The sequence below is a fragment of the Erithacus rubecula genome (genome assembly GCF_903797595.1).
Source record: "Erithacus rubecula genome assembly, chromosome: 3".
Taxonomy (NCBI): Eukaryota; Metazoa; Chordata; class Aves; order Passeriformes; family Muscicapidae; genus Erithacus; species Erithacus rubecula.
This window is the reverse complement of record NC_136689.1, coordinates 137,909,100-137,925,343: the sequence shown is the minus strand read 5'-3', so window position 1 is coordinate 137,925,343 and position 16,244 is coordinate 137,909,100. Positions and strand designations below refer to the sequence as shown.

At 48.6% G+C, this 16,244-nt stretch overlaps 1 protein-coding gene across 1 annotated transcript in view; it reads left to right on the top strand.

Annotated features, from left to right (window-relative positions):
- ARHGAP39 (Rho GTPase activating protein 39) overlaps positions 1 to 15,230 on the top strand; it is a gene marked incomplete at its 3' end in the record, with an annotated part of 93,105 nt that extends 77,875 nt beyond the window's left edge. The window contains exons 4-11 of the mRNA XM_079302158.1: positions 1,232 to 2,633; positions 6,923 to 7,484; positions 10,408 to 10,500; positions 11,576 to 11,649; positions 12,888 to 13,087; positions 13,625 to 13,716; positions 13,803 to 13,972; positions 15,036 to 15,230. Of these exons, the coding sequence (XP_079158284.1) occupies positions 1,232 to 2,633; positions 6,923 to 7,484; positions 10,408 to 10,500; positions 11,576 to 11,649; positions 12,888 to 13,087; positions 13,625 to 13,716; positions 13,803 to 13,972; positions 15,036 to 15,230 (2,788 nt within the window). The remainder of the gene's footprint in view (positions 1 to 1,231; positions 2,634 to 6,922; positions 7,485 to 10,407; positions 10,501 to 11,575; positions 11,650 to 12,887; positions 13,088 to 13,624; positions 13,717 to 13,802; positions 13,973 to 15,035) is intronic.
- Positions 15,231 to 16,244: the final 1,014 nt, after the last annotated feature.

Sequence of the window (16,244 nt, the reverse complement as noted above, 5' to 3'; positions counted from 1 at the left end):
TTCTTTCTTTTCAATTTTTGGGATCTGTGTATAAAAATCAGGTTATTCATGAGGATTGGAGACCTCCAGCTCTTCCAGAAACATGGTGCCATCCAAGATTTTTGTGTGTGGTTTGAGCAGGAATAGATTTTTCAGGACCAGAGCAAGGTTGGACAGGGCTTGGAGCAACTTGGGATAATGGAAGGTGTCCCAGCCCATGGCATGGGATGGAACTGGATGAGTTTTAATGCCCCTTCCAACCCAAACCATTCCATGAATCCATGATTTTGTGGTTGTGGACAGAATTTTGAGGGTCTGGAAGGGCTCCACAAGGGGTTGAGATCCATCAAACCAAGGTGGAGTAACCCATCCAGGTTTTTGAGAGCAAGAAGTTGGCAGGAGGCTCAAGTCCCCAGGAGCTCCAAAAGCGCTTCCAAAGGTGGAAAAAGAAGGAATAAATCATTCCCAAATCCCTTGGAGCGAAGACAAACAAGGAGAGACTGTGGAGTCTCCTGCAGGGAATTATTTGTGGCATTTTTTTGTGGGAATTTTCCCCTCAAAACGCAGCAATTGAACTCACTGCACCTTTTCTTGGGGGATGGAAGGGACAAATGGCTGGGAATAAACGAGAATTGGAGAGGGATGAACTGGGAGAGCAGACTGTGCCTCCAGCATCTTCTGTTCCAGCGTGGGATTGGTGACAGGATGTGCTTCCCTGTGCCTTGGGAACAGTAAATTCCAGCTCGGATCCCTTCTGTGAGCTGGGCAGCTCCATAAAATCCATCTTGGATCTTCCTCCTGAGTGTCCCAAGGACTTGGAATATGGCAAGATGAAAATCCACTGTGCCAAGGAAGAATTCTTGACGGAAGAATTTCTTCCCAATATCCAATCTCATGGTCAGAGACACCTTCCACTATCCCGGGCTGCTCCCTGCCCAGCCTGGCCTTAGACACTTCGAGGGATGGGGCAGCCACAGATTCTCTGGGAATTCCATTCTAGGGCCTCAGCCCTCTCAAAGCCTTGAATTCTTTCCTGTTACCCCATCCAACCCTGCCCTCTGGAGGTGAGGAGCCATTCCCCGTGTCCTGTCCCTCCATGCCTTGTCCAATATCCAATCCCTCCCACCTCCATCTCTAGGGTGCTCAGGAATATCCATCCTTCAGGCTCTGCAGTGGTTTGGGAGGTTTGGGACCAGCAATCACAAATTCTGGTGGAATTCTGACCCCCTCCCCATGATTTTTCTCCCCACAGGACCTCATCCCTCCGATGGAACGCCGGCACCAAGGAGCGGATGCTGATCAAGGTGACGGATAGGGAGCCAAGCTTCCTCCTCCACCAAGGCAATGGCTACGCCCCAGAAAACCAACCAGGCTCCCGTTCCCGTCGGCCTTCGGGCGGCCAACAGTCACCCAACCTCCAAACCTTCTCCTCAGATGCCGACAACTCCGTTTTTTTCCCAGAGAGGAAGCAGTCACCCTTCCTGAAGAGGGCTGAGCATGTTGGCAGCTGCTCACCACTGCTGGGCCGGGGCGATTCCTTCTGCTCACCGCTCCAAGCCCAGCATCGCAAACATTCCAGCGAATCTCAGCCCTCGTCGCCCCGCTACGCCTACGAGCCCCCGCTCTACGAGGAGCCCCCCATGGAATACCAGGCTCCCATCTATGACGAGCCACCTGTGGACATGCAGTATGAAGCCAGTGGGAGCTACAAGGCTGGGTCCCCACAGAAATCACCCATCCGGAAGCCTCATCCTTTCCTTCAGTCGCCCAAGCAAGGCTCCAACTCGCCCTACCAGCAGCTAGTGCTTACCAAGCAGAAGTGTCCAGACCGCTTCATGAGCCTGGAATACAGCCCGGCTGGCAAGGAATACGTCCGGCAGCTGGTCTACGTGGAGCAGTCGGGCTCCAGCCCCAAGATGAAGACGGGCTTGAGGCACAAATATTCCCCCAACCCCATTGGCGGCTCCTACTCGCTGCAGCACAGCCCCTGCCTGGTGCGGGACCAACGCCTGGAGATCAAATCGGGTGACTACAGCAGCATGGAGGGACCCGACTTCTGCCCTGGCCCCACGGGGGCCCAGGTGGCCCAGGGCGAGGACTCCATGTCATGGTCCAGCCAGCAGGACACCTTGTCCTCCACCGGTTACTCACCCTCCACTAGGAAAAGGAAAAGTCGGAAGCCTTCGGTGAACCATGACGCCAACGCCTCCTCCACGGATGGCTCTGGGGAGCGGGAGGTGTTGGGCGAGCTGGGTGAGGAACGAGCCACACCAGGACCCAACAGGTCACCGATGAACCGGACGGAGAGCAAAGCAGCTGAGGCAGAGGCAGCACGGGGCTTCCCAGAGCCGTTCCTGGCGCAGGCGCGCCTGGCGTGGGAAGCGCAGCAGGCCCACTATCACATGAAGCAACGGAGCAGCTGGGATTCCCAAAAGGATGGTTCAGGCTATGAGAGTGACGGAGCCCTCCCGCTGCCCATGCCGGGCCCAGTGGTGCGAGCCTTCAGCGAGGACGAGGCGTTGGCGCAGCAGGAGAACAAGCACTGGAAGAGGAACACCTTCGAGAAGCTGGGCTTCCCCCAGATCCTGCTGGAGAAGAGTGTCTCCGTCCAGACCAACTTAGCCTCCCCTGAGCCCTACCTGCATCCATCTCAGGTAACGCCTTTGGGAATATTCTTGGTTTGGGGGGTCTTCACCATGTGGCCAATCCTAGTTGAAGCTGCTTCTCCTGCAGTGTAGATCTAGTGGGATGGTCCTTGGGGTGATCCCACACCAGGATTGGACACAGGCACCTCTGTGCCATGGCGGCCTCAGCTCTGTGCTGTGGCTTTCCTGGCTCGGTGGGGGGCAGGTCCTGGATCCATCCAGCTCCCAGGAGATGCCTGAGTGCCCATCCCTGGATGATCCCTCAGGGAAGTTGTTCCTTGCCCAGGTGGTCCCTCAAAGGTGTTGGTCCTTGCCAAGGTAGCCTCTCAAAGTTAGTCCTTGCCAAGGTGATCCCTCAAAGAAGTTGGTCCTTGCCAAGGTGGCCCCTCAAAGTTGGTCCTTGCAAAGGTGGTCCCTCAAATTTGGTCCTTGCCAAGGTGGTCCTTCAAAGATGCTGGTCCTTGACAAGGTGGTCCCTCAGAAACTTGGGATGAAAGAGCCACCAGTTTTTCAGGATTTGTTTCCCAAGGCTGTGGGTTGCCTCTTCCCTCTTCGGAGATTCCTCCAGCTCCAAACACAATTCCAGAGGAGACTCTGAGACTCAGCTGGAGTTGTTGGAGCTGGTGTATCCCATGTGCCCAGGTTCCAGCCTATCAGATGTTTCCCTAGTTTTTGGATATCCTCCATTCGCTTCTGGATGTCCTCCATCAGTCCCTTCCCCGCCAGGGGAAGGCAGAGAAAGGTTGGGAAGGGTTGGGAAAGGTAGGGAAAGGCTGTCAGGGCTTCTAAAAAGCAGGTGATTATGCCACATGTGGGGATAAACCCCACCTGGAAAACTTTCTGGAAGATGGAATTTGGAACAGGAAGGAGACCTGAACATGGAGCTGGGAAACAGCCAATCATCTAGAAAATTCCTTTTTTGTCCACGGAAATACGTCATGAAAAGAAGATTCCTGAAGCACAGTTGTCCCAAATAACTCAATTCTGCACGAGGAGGTCCAAACCCAAAACTGGAGTTCTCCAGATCCACTTTGTATCTTCATGTCAGGAAGAAAAGCTGCCACCATTACTGATCCTACCCCGTCTTCAGGGAGTTTGAGATGTGGTGGGAATCTTCACCATTCCCCAGAGGTTTCAGTCCTGATGGCCCCACGTGTTGTCCTCGACCTCAGAGACACCGAGAACATGGGACACTGGCACCGGTTTCCCAGAGAAGCTGTGGCTGCCCCATCCTGGAAGTGTCCAAGGCCAGCTTGGATGGGGTTTGGAGCAACCTGAGATTGTGGGAGGTGTCTCTGGCCATTGGAACAGGATGATGTTGAACATCTCTTCCAACCCAAAGCCTTCCTTGATCCACAGCTGTGATTGTCACCAGCGGAGTGTCCCCACACTGAGGTGCATCCAAGCCCCATCCATTCGGCTCCAGGACTTTGTCCCTTGAGGATTCCCTAATTCTGGAGGTGACACCACAGTCACCCTATGGGCCAGGAAGGAGGTCACGGCCATTTGCAATTGACATGCAATACTTTATCTCCTTCTTGTAGGCCAGGGCACCCCCCAGGCTCATTTAGGTGCTAATTAGAGCTAATTACAGCTGAAGGTAATTTCCTATTGGCTCTGGCAGCAGAGGATCCATCGCTTTTCACTTCTGGTGTCATTCCCCGGCCTGACCAGGTTCTCCTTGGCTGGAGAAGGCTGATGTCCCCAACCAGTGTAGTCTTTTCCTTCTCCCTGGGTGTTCTTGGTGGCTCTGGTCCAGCCCATGGACCAGATTTTGGAAGAGCCAAATCCCCAACGGCTGCCAAGTGAGAGACCTTCAAGCATCTCCTGCATCTCCTCCCACTCAGGAAACCCCATGGCCCTTCAGCTGACCAAGCTGGAGGACACAGAAAGACCTTTGGGGTGAAGTGACCTTCACAGGGACAGCAGGGCTGCGTCCATTGAGGGATGAAGCTCCCATGTTCCCATCCCATGTTCCTGCTGTCATCACCACAGTCAGCATGGGAATGGAACAATGGCAATGGCAAGATCTCCACATTGGAACAGGACGAGTTGTTGAAGAGACAAGAAACTTGTTTGAAGAAGTAGAAATTCAGTCACCTGCCAGCAGCTCTGGTGACTGTTTGGGTGGCTTCTTTGTCCCCTCCTGGATTTTCCAACTCTTTGGTCTTTCCACCTTCTGCTTTTCTTCTGTTCCTTATCTAAAGCCCAACTCCGAGTCTGTGGCAGCACTGGAGTCACCTTGCCCACAGACTCTGCTCAAGGCCACCAACACAGCTCCTCCACACAAGGTGGGGAGGACAACGGTGTCACCTCCTGGTGGTGTGACATGTCCTTCCCTGCCATGGGTCACATCCCCAGGGTCCCCAAACCCATGTGGTGCTGGCCTGGATGTTGCAGAAGAGATGATGAAGCCACCTTGGCTGACTGCAGGACCACAGAATTGTCCATCCCAGTTGTCTCTTGCTGGCCTCCTTCATGCTGGTCACCAGCTGCTGGGGTGTCCTTCCACCTCCTGGGATGACATCCACGAGCCATGCTGGTTCCAGTAGGAGGACACTGGTCTGCAGAAGTCCTCTGGATCCTTCCCAGCTGGATGCTCAAGGTTAAATCCTGAGCATCTCCTGTCCCTCAGGATGTTCAGAAGGACCAGTCATGTCCCTCACAGCTTGGAGGAGCCACCAACCACCTCCTGTGGCCACTGGAGAATTACCCTGTAATGTGGTTTTGGGTAGAGGGGGTTTCCTGGGGGGCTATTAAAGGTGGGTGTATCCCTAGTGTCCCCACAGAATGGGTAGAACCCAAAGCCACTTGTCCTTTGCTTCTCCCACATTGCCACCAACTTCTTCTGTCCATGACTCCACTGAGCAAGTGTGAAGAGAGTCCAGCCTGTCACTTGTCCCCACCAGTCCCCTCCCTCCTGATGCCAGTTGGTGCCACAGCTCACCTTGGCTGCTGGCACTGGATCAGCTCCACTTGGCCATGATGGGATTGAGAAGAAGCTCCTTGGAGAGGATGAGTTTTATGGGAAGACCTCTGAATGCTGCAACAGTTGGTTGGTTGGTTGATTGATTTTTTAATTGATGGATTGATTGATTGATTGATTGATGGATTGATTGATTGATTGATTGATTTGTTGGTTCATTGATTAGTTGATTGGTTGGTTCATTGATTCGTTGGTTTGTTAGCTAGTCAGTTGGTTCATTGCTTGGTTGATTGATTAGTTGATTGATTGCTTTGTTTAAATTATTCATTGGTTGGTTGGTTGGTTGGTTGGTTGGTTGGCTGGTTTGTCTGTTGGTTTCTCCACTGCTCAGTTGGTTGATCAATTGGCTTGTTGGCTGATTTATTGGTTGGATGATTGGTTGGTTGATTGATCAGTCTTTTTTTTGCTTGGTTGGTTGGTTCATTGTTTGATCGGTTGATTGCTTGGTTCTTCCGCTTATTGGCTAGTCAGTTGGTTTGCTGGTTAGTTGATTGGTTGATTGATCGATTGATTGAATGGATCAATTCACTGGGTGGTTGGTTCAACCATTCATGCATTCGTTGGTTGGTCTGTTGGTTTCTCCACTGGTCAGTTGGTTTATTGCTTGATTGATTGGTTTGTTGGCTGATTTATTTGTTGAATGATTATTGGTTGATTGATTGATTGATTGGTTCATTGCTTGGTTTATTGATCAGTTTGTTGGTTGCTTGGTTGACTGATTGTTTTATTGGTTGATTGGTTCATTTCTTGGTTGGTTGGTTGGTTGATTGGTTTCTTGATTGATCAGTTGCTTGCTTGGTTGGTTCATTGGTCTATTCATTGGTTGTCAGGTTTTTGATCCTCCAGTTTCTTGCTTGGTTGATTGATTGATTGACTGGTTTGCTGGTTGCTTTCTTGGTTGATTGATCCATTTGTTGGTTGGCTGATTGACTGGTTTACTGTCTGGTTGTTTCATTGGTTGGTTTATTGATTGATCAGTTGGTTGGTTGATTTGTTTACTGGTTATTTCATTAATCAGTTTGTGGGTTGATTCATGGGTTGGTTGGTTGGTTGGTTGGTTCATTGATTGATCCATTGGCTAGTTGGTACATTGGTTTATTGGTTCTTTCATTGATCAGTTTGTTGACTTATTTGTTTGTTGATTGATCAGTTGATTGGTTGCCTCATTGATTGATCTGTTGGTTGGTTGGTTTATTGATTGGCCATTTGTTTGATCTGTTGCTTGATCCATCGATCAATTGATCGATCGATCATTCCATCAGCACTCCCACCCCACCAGCACCGCTGACCTGTCCTGCCTGTTGTCCCCCAGTCCGAGGACCTCGGTGCCTGTGCGCAGTTCGAGAGCAGCCGGCAGACGCGGAACATGATGCCGAGCGCCAGCTGCGTCTTCCCCACCTTCAACCTGCGCAAGCCCTCCTCGGAGACGGACATTGAGAACTGGGCCTCCAAGCACTTCAACAAGCACACCCAAGGGCTCTTCCGACGGAAGGTCTCCATCGCCAACATGTTGGCCTGGAGCAGCGAATCCATCAAGAAACCCATGATCATGACCAACGACCGCAATGTCAAGAAGGAGGCGTGCGAGATCTTCAAGCTCATCCAGATGTACATGGGCGACCGGCGGGCCAAGACGGACCAGCTCAATGTGGCCTTGGAGATCGCCACCAAAGGCTGGAGCATGCAGGGGCTGCGAGACGAGCTCTACATCCAGCTGTGCCGGCAGACCACTGAGAACTTCCGTTACGAGAGCCTGGCCCGTGGCTGGGAGCTCATGGCCATTTGCTTGGCCTTTTTCCCACCCACTCCCAAATTCCATTCCTACCTTGAAGGATACATTTACCGGCACATGGATCCGGTGAATGACACCAAAGGTAAGTGAGGAACCACGGCTTCTGTGGTTGTCCTTGATTATCAGAAGTGTTCCAGACCAGGTTGGATGGGGATTGGAGCGAGCTGGGATAGTGGAAGGTGTCCCTGGATGGTCTTTGTTGTCCCTTCCAGCCCAAATAATGCCATGATTCCATGTCCCAACCCAATAATTTGCTTCCTTTCCTCTTGGCTGAGTCTCCTCATGGAAAGGTGGATGAGGAACTCATCCAAAACATCACCTGGAGGTGCACATGGGGCCCTCTCCCACCCTTCTCCTTCCCAGAAATCCAGCAAGTGATCCAAGAGGAAATGAGCTTTGATACCTTTGTGGTATCATCATCACCTTCACTCCTGGAAGTTCTCCCACCCCTGAAGTTCCTTGAAACCCAACCTTGAGACATCCATTCCAACGGAAACTATTCCATGATTCCATGGTTTCCATCATTCCCACCACCAGATGTTTCCTCTCCAGTAGCTCTGGATCCAAAAGTCCATGATTCCATGGTTTCCATCATTCCCATTACCAGATGTTTCCCCTCCAGTAGCTTTGCATCCAAAATTCAGTGATTCCATGATTTTCACCATTCCTGCCTCCAGATGTTCCTTCTCAAGTATGGATCCCAAAAATACCCCAGTTTTGGGATGGAACCCAGAAAATTCCTGTCTCCTGAGGTTTTTGGTTATGGCTGGAGACAGACACAGAAATCTGGGAATTTTAGGAGGTCCTCTCCAGCCTTGGGATTGGTTGTCCCAAATCCTTCACTGTCTGGATGCCCAAAGGAGTGAATGCCACCTCCTGGTGGGATGTGGATGAGGTGGGATTGGAATTGGGATTCCAGAAGGATTTGGGAATTTTGGATCCTAAATTTCTCCCACGGTTCCAAGGTGTCCTTCAGCTCCTGGGGAGCACCAGGAGATGGTTCCACCCCAGGGTGGCCGTGGAAGGTGAAGAATACCCCAGAGTGTTCCCAATTGGAATTCCCGGGAATGTCACAACGGGTTAGGTTGGTCCCACAAGAGGTGTCAAACTCATTTCCTGCCAGATTCAGGAGGCTCTGCCCCTTACTCCTCCCCAGCCAATCAGAGTCCTTCCCTGGGAATTCCCAAATTCCACCTTCATTTTGAGTTTTCCATTTTTTTCCAGAAATTTCATTGTCGTTGTGTTGATTGGTTTCGTTGTCGATTTGTTTTAATTTGTATTTTCGATTCCGTCTTGTTTAGTTAAATTTGCACTTTCATTGTCATTTTAATTGGGTTTTTATTCCCGTTTTATTTTATTTCTGTTATTTTCAGTTTCAAATATAATTTTTATTTTCATTTTATTTTCTTTATTTCTTTTTTAATTTCATTTTTACTTATTAATTTTTTTTTTAATTTATATCTCATTTGTTTTTATTTTAATTGTCTTACTTTACTTTGCATTTTATTGATTTTCATTGTATTTTTTTAATTATTAATTCTTATCTTTATTTTCTTTAATTATTGCTTTAATATTTATTTTATCTGTATCTTCATTTTATATTTCTATTCCATTAATTTTTTTTAATTTAAACTTTTCCGAATTTGTTAATTTTTGTTTATTTATTTTTATTTTTAATCTTTCCTTAATTATTTTATTTGGTTTTCTTACAATTGTTTTGATTTTATTTATGCATTTATGTTTCATGTTTTTATTTTATTTTAATTTTGCATTTTTATTGAACTTTTTTTTTTTATTTAAATTCTTTGTTTTCATTTCCATTTTCACTTTATTTCAATGTTTCATTTAATTCAATTTCATTTCAATGTTTTATTTTGACTTCCACTTTCATTCCCTTTCAACTTGTATTTCCATATTAAATTTTTCATTTTCCTTTCACTTTTTCATTTAATTTCCTTTCAGTTTTTCATTTAATTTCATTTCAAAGTTTTAATTTCAATTTAAGCTTAGTTGTTAATTTTATTTATTTTCAATTTTATTTCAATATTTCTTTTCATTTTCCTTTTTAAATTTTCATTTTATTACAATTTTATTACAATTTCAATTTTTGTTTCAGTTTTTATTTGAATTTAATTTCAAATCTTATTTGAATTTAACTTCAAGTTTCATTTTATGTTCCATTTTTATTTAATTTCAGTTTCCATTTTATTTCAAATTTTAATTTCTGCTTTAATTTAATTGCAATTTTTAAATTTTAATTTCAAATTTAATTTTTATATAATCAAATTTTTATTCTAGTTAAAATTCCCATTTTATTGCAAATTTAATTGCAATTTTTGATATTAGTTTAATTTCGTTTTTTATTTAAATCTCCACTTAATTTTAAATTCCCATTTCAACTTTTATTCCAATTTCAAATTTTCAATTTCAATTTCATGTAAATTCTTATTTCAATTCAAAATTTCCATTTTGTTTCAAATTTTAAATTCAATTTCAATTTAATTTTTTCAATTTATGGAAATTTTAAGATATTTTTCTATTTAAATTTCAATTTTACTTTAAATTTTCTTTTTAAAAAATTTAATTTCCATTTCTTTTCAATTTAATGTTCATTTTAATTTAATTTCATTTATTTCAATTTCAATTTCATTTTTTTCAATTGCAATATCAAATTTAATTTCTTTTTCAAATTCTAATTACCATTTCAATTTCTCTTAAATTTATTTAATTTTCTTCTTATTTTTTATTTTAATGCTAATTTAATTTTAAATTTCATTTTAATTTTTAATTGAATTTCAGTTTGAATTTTTATTTTAATTTTTTTCCTTTTATTTTAATTTTCGTTTTAAGTTTTTATTTAATTTTAATTTTAGTTTTAATTTTCATTTAATTTCAAAATTAATTTTAATTTTATTTTTTTTGCCATTTCAATTCCGTGTTCATTCCCGTTGTTCTCCCGCTCCCGATGTCCGTTCCCCGTGGGAATTCTCGGTGTTGTTCCCCAGTCTCACGGCACCTCCGGCACCTCCTGGCAAGGACCAATCAGAAGAAACCTAAATTGCGAAAGAAACCAAAGCCCCAGAGCGAGGAGATCCCGGGTAGGGACCTCAGAATTGCCAAGAATTTTGGGAATTCCCAGAATTCTCCAGGGAGTTGAGGGAGGGCAGAGGACCAGCAGGAACAGAGGGATGGAGTCGATTCCAGATGGATCCACCAGGCAGAACCTCCAGGGTGGACTTTGGGAACCTCCAGGTGGGGATCAGATCACATCGGATCCCATCGGAGGTCATTGATCCAGCTTCTCCTGGGCTGCATCCCAAAAATCCAGCCTGGTCTCCTGGCAGGAGTTTGGGTGAGATGGTCCTCAGAGATCCCTTCCCACCCCAAGCGTTCTGTCATTCCATGGCTCCATGAGCGGATTACATGATTTGAAGCCATCTGGTGTTGGAAGTCCAGAAGGTTCCACCAGGTCCCCAGGGCTTCTCCTGGGATGATCCAGAAGGGTCCATCAGGTCCCCAGGGATTCTTCTGGAATGGTACAGAAGGTTCCATCAGGTCCCTAGGGCTTCTTCTGGGATAGTCCAGGAGGTCCCACCAGGTCTCTAGTGCTCTCAGAATGACCCAGAAAGTCCATTAAGTCTTCAGGGTTGTTGGGATGATCCAGAAGGTCCCACCAAGTACCCAGGTGTTTTCCTGAGATGGTCCAGAAGGTTCCACCAGATCCCCAGTGCTCTGAGAATGATCCAGAAGGTTCAACCAGGTCCCCAGGGCTTTTCCTGGGATGATCCAGAAAGTTCCATCAAGTCCTCAGGGTTGTTGGGATGATCCAGAAGGTCCCACCAGGTCCCCAGAGTTGTTGGGATAGGCGTTATCTCATTGGAGGACAACAGGAACAGGAGGTGGGATGAAAATGGAAGTGGTGGGATCTGGAGGAGATGGGTGGGATGGCAGTGGTGATCACGGCAGTGGTGGCCCCCAAAAGCCAAGATGAGGCCACCATGGAGCTCCAAAGCTTTGGTGGATACTCCAAGGTTCTTGCAAGGTTCAAGGGGGACCTTGTCCTCCTCAAATTCTGGGAGCGGTGACAAGGATGGGGAGGGGACAAGGAGGGGACAGGACATCTTCCAGGTCCTGGAGGTGACATCCCACCATCCAGTGTGTCTTCTCTTGCAGGGGTGGCCATCAGCACTTACGCCAAGTACTGCTACAACAAACTCCAGAAGGCAGCGCTGACCGGGGCCAAGAAGGTACAGAAAATGGGGTGGGCTTGGGAAGGACAAGGAGGTCACCTCCCACTGGGTCATCCAGGAGCTTCTGGGATTGAGAAGGGGCTGGACGAGGGAGGGAGGTGGTGCTGGGTGGTGACTGTGGCAAGGAGAACTTCTGGAGATTTCCTGGGGATCTTCTGCAAAGCTGGAGATCTTCTGGAGAGCATCTAGGGATCTACTAAGGACCTTCTGGAGAACTTCTGGGAACCTTCTGGAACGTTTCTGAAGAACTTCTTGTAGGGAGTTTCTGGGAAGCTTTTAAGGATGTTCTGGAGAACAAGAACCTTCCAAGAATGTTCTGGGAAATTTCTGGAAAGGACTTTCTGGGGACCTAATACCTGTCTGGGGATCTTCTGGAGACCACCTGAAGAACTTCTGAGAACTTCTGAAGACTTCTGAAGACCTTCTGGGAAATCACTGGAAAATTTCTGGAGAATTTCTGAGACCTTTTAAGGATCTTCTGTGGATCTTCTGAAGACATCATGGAGACTGGGTGAGGATCTTCTGGAGATCTTTTGGAAACTTTCTGGACACCTTCTGAGAACTCTCAAGATCTTGTTGGGATCTTCTAAGAACCTCTGAAGGATGTTCTGGAGAACTTCTGAGAATCTTCTGGAGACCTTCTGCAGAATTTTTGGAAACCTTCTGGAGACATTTTGGGGATTTTCTGGGGACTTTCTGAAGGCATCCTATAGACCATCTGGTGATCTTCAGGAGACCTTCTGCAAATTCTCTGGAGACCTCCTGGGAACTTCCTAAGGAATTTCTGGAGACCTTCTGGAAACCTTGTATGGAAGGACCTTCTGGGAACTTTCTAAGAAATTGCTGGAAGCCCAGGGCCAATATTCAGCATTCCAGAAGCTTCCCAGAACCATGGCTCCTCCTCTTTCTCCTCCTGGAAAAATCCATCAGTGGAGATCTTCCAGCATGGCCATGGTCCCACTAAGCACCATAGGATTTGGTTCACTTCAGAATCAAGATGGTGGATGGAGGATGGATGGATGGATGGATGGATGGATGGATGGATGGATGGATGGATGGATGGATGGATGGATGAAAAATGGATGGATGGATGGATGGATGGTGGATCCACCTTGACTGAATTGCCCAGAATGCATCCATGGCTCCATCACCATCCCCATAAACCTCAACCAAGAGGGTGGTGGGATTAAATAAATCACATCCTGGCCACTGGTGACCTCTGGTGTCTCCTGCAGGGCCTGAAGAAGCCGAACATCGAGGAGATCCGGCACGCCAAGAACGCAGTCTTCAACCCATCCATGTTCGGCAGCTCCCTGCAGGACATCGTGGCCATGCAAAAGGAGCGGTACCCGGACCGGCAACTGCCCTGGGTGCAGACTCGGCTCTCCGAGGAAGTCCTGGCGCTCAACGGGGACCAGACCGAGGGCATCTTCAGGTAAAGCTACCCCACGCTCATGGGGACACCTCATGGTGGTGGCAAGCTGGAGGTTCTCATAAGAATTTTCTCAAAATGGGGCAAATTTGCGTTTCTGGGTGTTTTTTCCTCTGGTGGGTCCTCCAAGGCCATGGGAGTTTCTCTGTGGTGGCCACCAGTCATGGTGGGGTCTTGGTGGCACTAAGCTCCCAAAATGGCTCCAAGGCCATTGAGTTTTCTCCATGGTGACCACCAGTAATGGCAGGATCTTGGTGCGACCATCCCCTGAGTCCCTCCAACTTCTCATTTCTCCATGGAGATTACATGGAGTGGCCCCCAGAGTCATAGTGGTGTCTTGGTGGTACCAAGCTCCCAGAATGGTTCCAAGGCCATGGAGGTTTCTCCATGGTGGCCCTCAGTCATGGTGGGGTCTTGGTGACACCAGTCAGCTCCATGCCCAGCTGATGTCCCCTCCTGGTTCTCCTGGAGCACCCAAAGCTGTTCACCTGGAAGGTACCCATCAGTGACTCGGCCATCAACACCTCTTTCCCCCCACAGGGTCCCCGGTGACATCGACGAGGTCAATGCCCTCAAACTGCAGGTGGACCAATGGAAGATCCCCACTGGCTTGGAGGACCCACACGTTCCTGGTAGGACTTCGGGGCGATGTTTGGTGGGACAGAAGCTCCATGTGGAAGATCTCACATCTTCTCCTCTTCTCCGTGTCCTCTCGCAGCATCGCTGCTGAAGCTGTGGTACCGTGAGCTGGAGGAGCCGCTGATCCCACATGAGTTCTACGAGCAGTGCATCTCCCACTATGAGAACCCCGAGGCCGCCATCGCCGTGGTCCACTCCCTGCCCCGGATCAACAGAATGGTGCTGTGCTACCTCATCCGCTTCCTCCAGGTAGGACCAGCACTTTCTGCTTGCTCACCAGGTCTAGGTTCCTCTCCTGATATGGTTTTGGGTTCTCCAAGGTCACCACATGGTCACTCCATCTCATCCAAGAACTAGGAGGTCTGTTTGGTCCTTTGACCCATCTCCCACCAACCCCATCAGCTCCATCTTCCTCCTCCCACTCTATGAGTTTGTGCTCCTGGTTGACCTTCCTAGTTCCTTCTCTCGAGGTTGTTTTGGGTTCTCCAAGGTCACCACATGGTGACCCCAATCTCCTCCAACCAGGAATTCCATGAGGTCCTTCCACCAATCTCCCACCAACCCCATCACCTTCACCCAGCCCATGAATTCATGGCCTCCTGGATGACCCTCCTGCTTCCTTTTCTTCAGGTGGTTTTGGGTTCTCCAACTTCACCATGTGGTGACCCCATCTCATCCAAGAACCAGGAGTTCCACCAATCCCATCACCTCCATCTTCCTCCTCCTACCCCATGATCTCATGCTCCTGATTGATTCTCCTGCTTCCTTCCCTTGAGGTGGTTTTGGGTTCTCCAAGGTCACCATGTGGTGACCCCCATCTCCTAGAACCAGGAGTTCCACCAATCCCATCACCTCCATCTTCCTCCTCCCACACCATGATTTTGTGCCCCTGGTGACACTACTGATTCCTTCTCTCAAGGTGGTTTTGGGTTCTCCAAGGTCACCACATGGTGACCCCAATCTCCTCCAACCAGGAGTTCCATGAGGTTCTTCCACCCATCTCCCACCAACCCCATCACCTCTCCATGGCCTCTTGGATGATCCTCCTGCTTCCTTCTCTTGAGGTGGTTTTGGGTTCTCCAACTTCACCACGTGACAACCCCATCTCATCCAAGAACCAGGAGTTCCACCAACCCCATCCTCCTCCCACCCCACGATTTTGTCCTCCTGCATGATCCTTCTGGTTCCTACTCCTGAGGCGGTTTTGGGTTCTCCAACTTCACCACGTGGTGAAGAACTAGGTCCACATGAACCTCCCACCAATCTCCCACCAACCCTTTGACCTCCACCTTTCTCCTCCCACCACCTCTAGGTCTTTGTGCAGCCAGCTAACGTGGCCGTCACCAAGATGGATGTCAATAACCTGGCCATGGTGATGGCCCCCAACTGCCTGCGCTGCCAATCGGACGACCCGCGGATCATCTTTGAGAACACGCGCAAGGAGATGTCCTTCATCCGTGTCCTCATCCAGCACCTGGACACCAGCTTCATGGAGGGCGTCCTATAGCGGCCGCCACCGTGCCGTCCCCACCCCACCACCGGCCCCACGTCCCCTTCAAGGGTTGAAATCCCCAGGTGGTGGCACCTGTCTCTACCAAGAACCAGGAGATCCATAAGGTTCTCCACCACATGGTGAGCTCCATCTCACCAAGAACTGGGAGGTCCATGAGGTTCTCCAGCTTTACCACGTGGTGAGCTCCATCTTCACCAAGAACTAGGACATCCGTGACGTTCTTCACTACGTGATGAGCTCCATCTCCACCAAGAACCAGGAGGTCCATGAGGTTCTCCAGCTTCACCATACGGTGAGTTCCATCTCCACCAAGAACCAGGACACCCGTGACATTCTTCACCACGTGATGAGCTCCATCTCCACCAAGAACCAGGAGGTCCATGAGGTTCTCCAATTTCACCAGGTGGTGAGCTCCATTTCCAGCTGGACTTCATGGATGAAGGGCGTCCAGCAATTGTCATCATTCCTTCTCACCTGGATGCAGGGACGAGGAGAAGTCCTTGAGGTCCATCCTGACCTTCTGGCCATGTCACTGCCTGGTTCTTTGCTGGAGGAGTCATGAGGAACATCCCAGCTGTGGGGTCTCCATGGGGTTGGGAAGGTGGGAGAAGTTCACCTGGACACTAGAGGACCATGGTGACAATTGTCCCCCACAGGGAAGAGACCTGGGAGGTCTCCATGGGAGTGGTGGCCTGGAGGGGGGGGGTCATGTGGCCGATTGTCTATCCTGGAAGAGCTGGGTGGGCTGGATGTCCCCACGTGTCCCCATGTCCATCCTGTCCCACACACACTGGCATCACGAGGATTTATCCCAGCACCCACTGGATCTGTCTGGCCCTGTTGGACCAGTCCCAGGACCTCCCATCTGCTCCTGCTTCTTCTGGGCCCATCTTGGTGTCTGTCATCAACTCCTGGAGCCATCTTGAGGTCCATCATCTCCTTCTGGCCCTCCTGGGTCCATCTTGGGGTTCATCATCTCTTCCTGGTCCTTCTGAGCCCGTCTTGGGG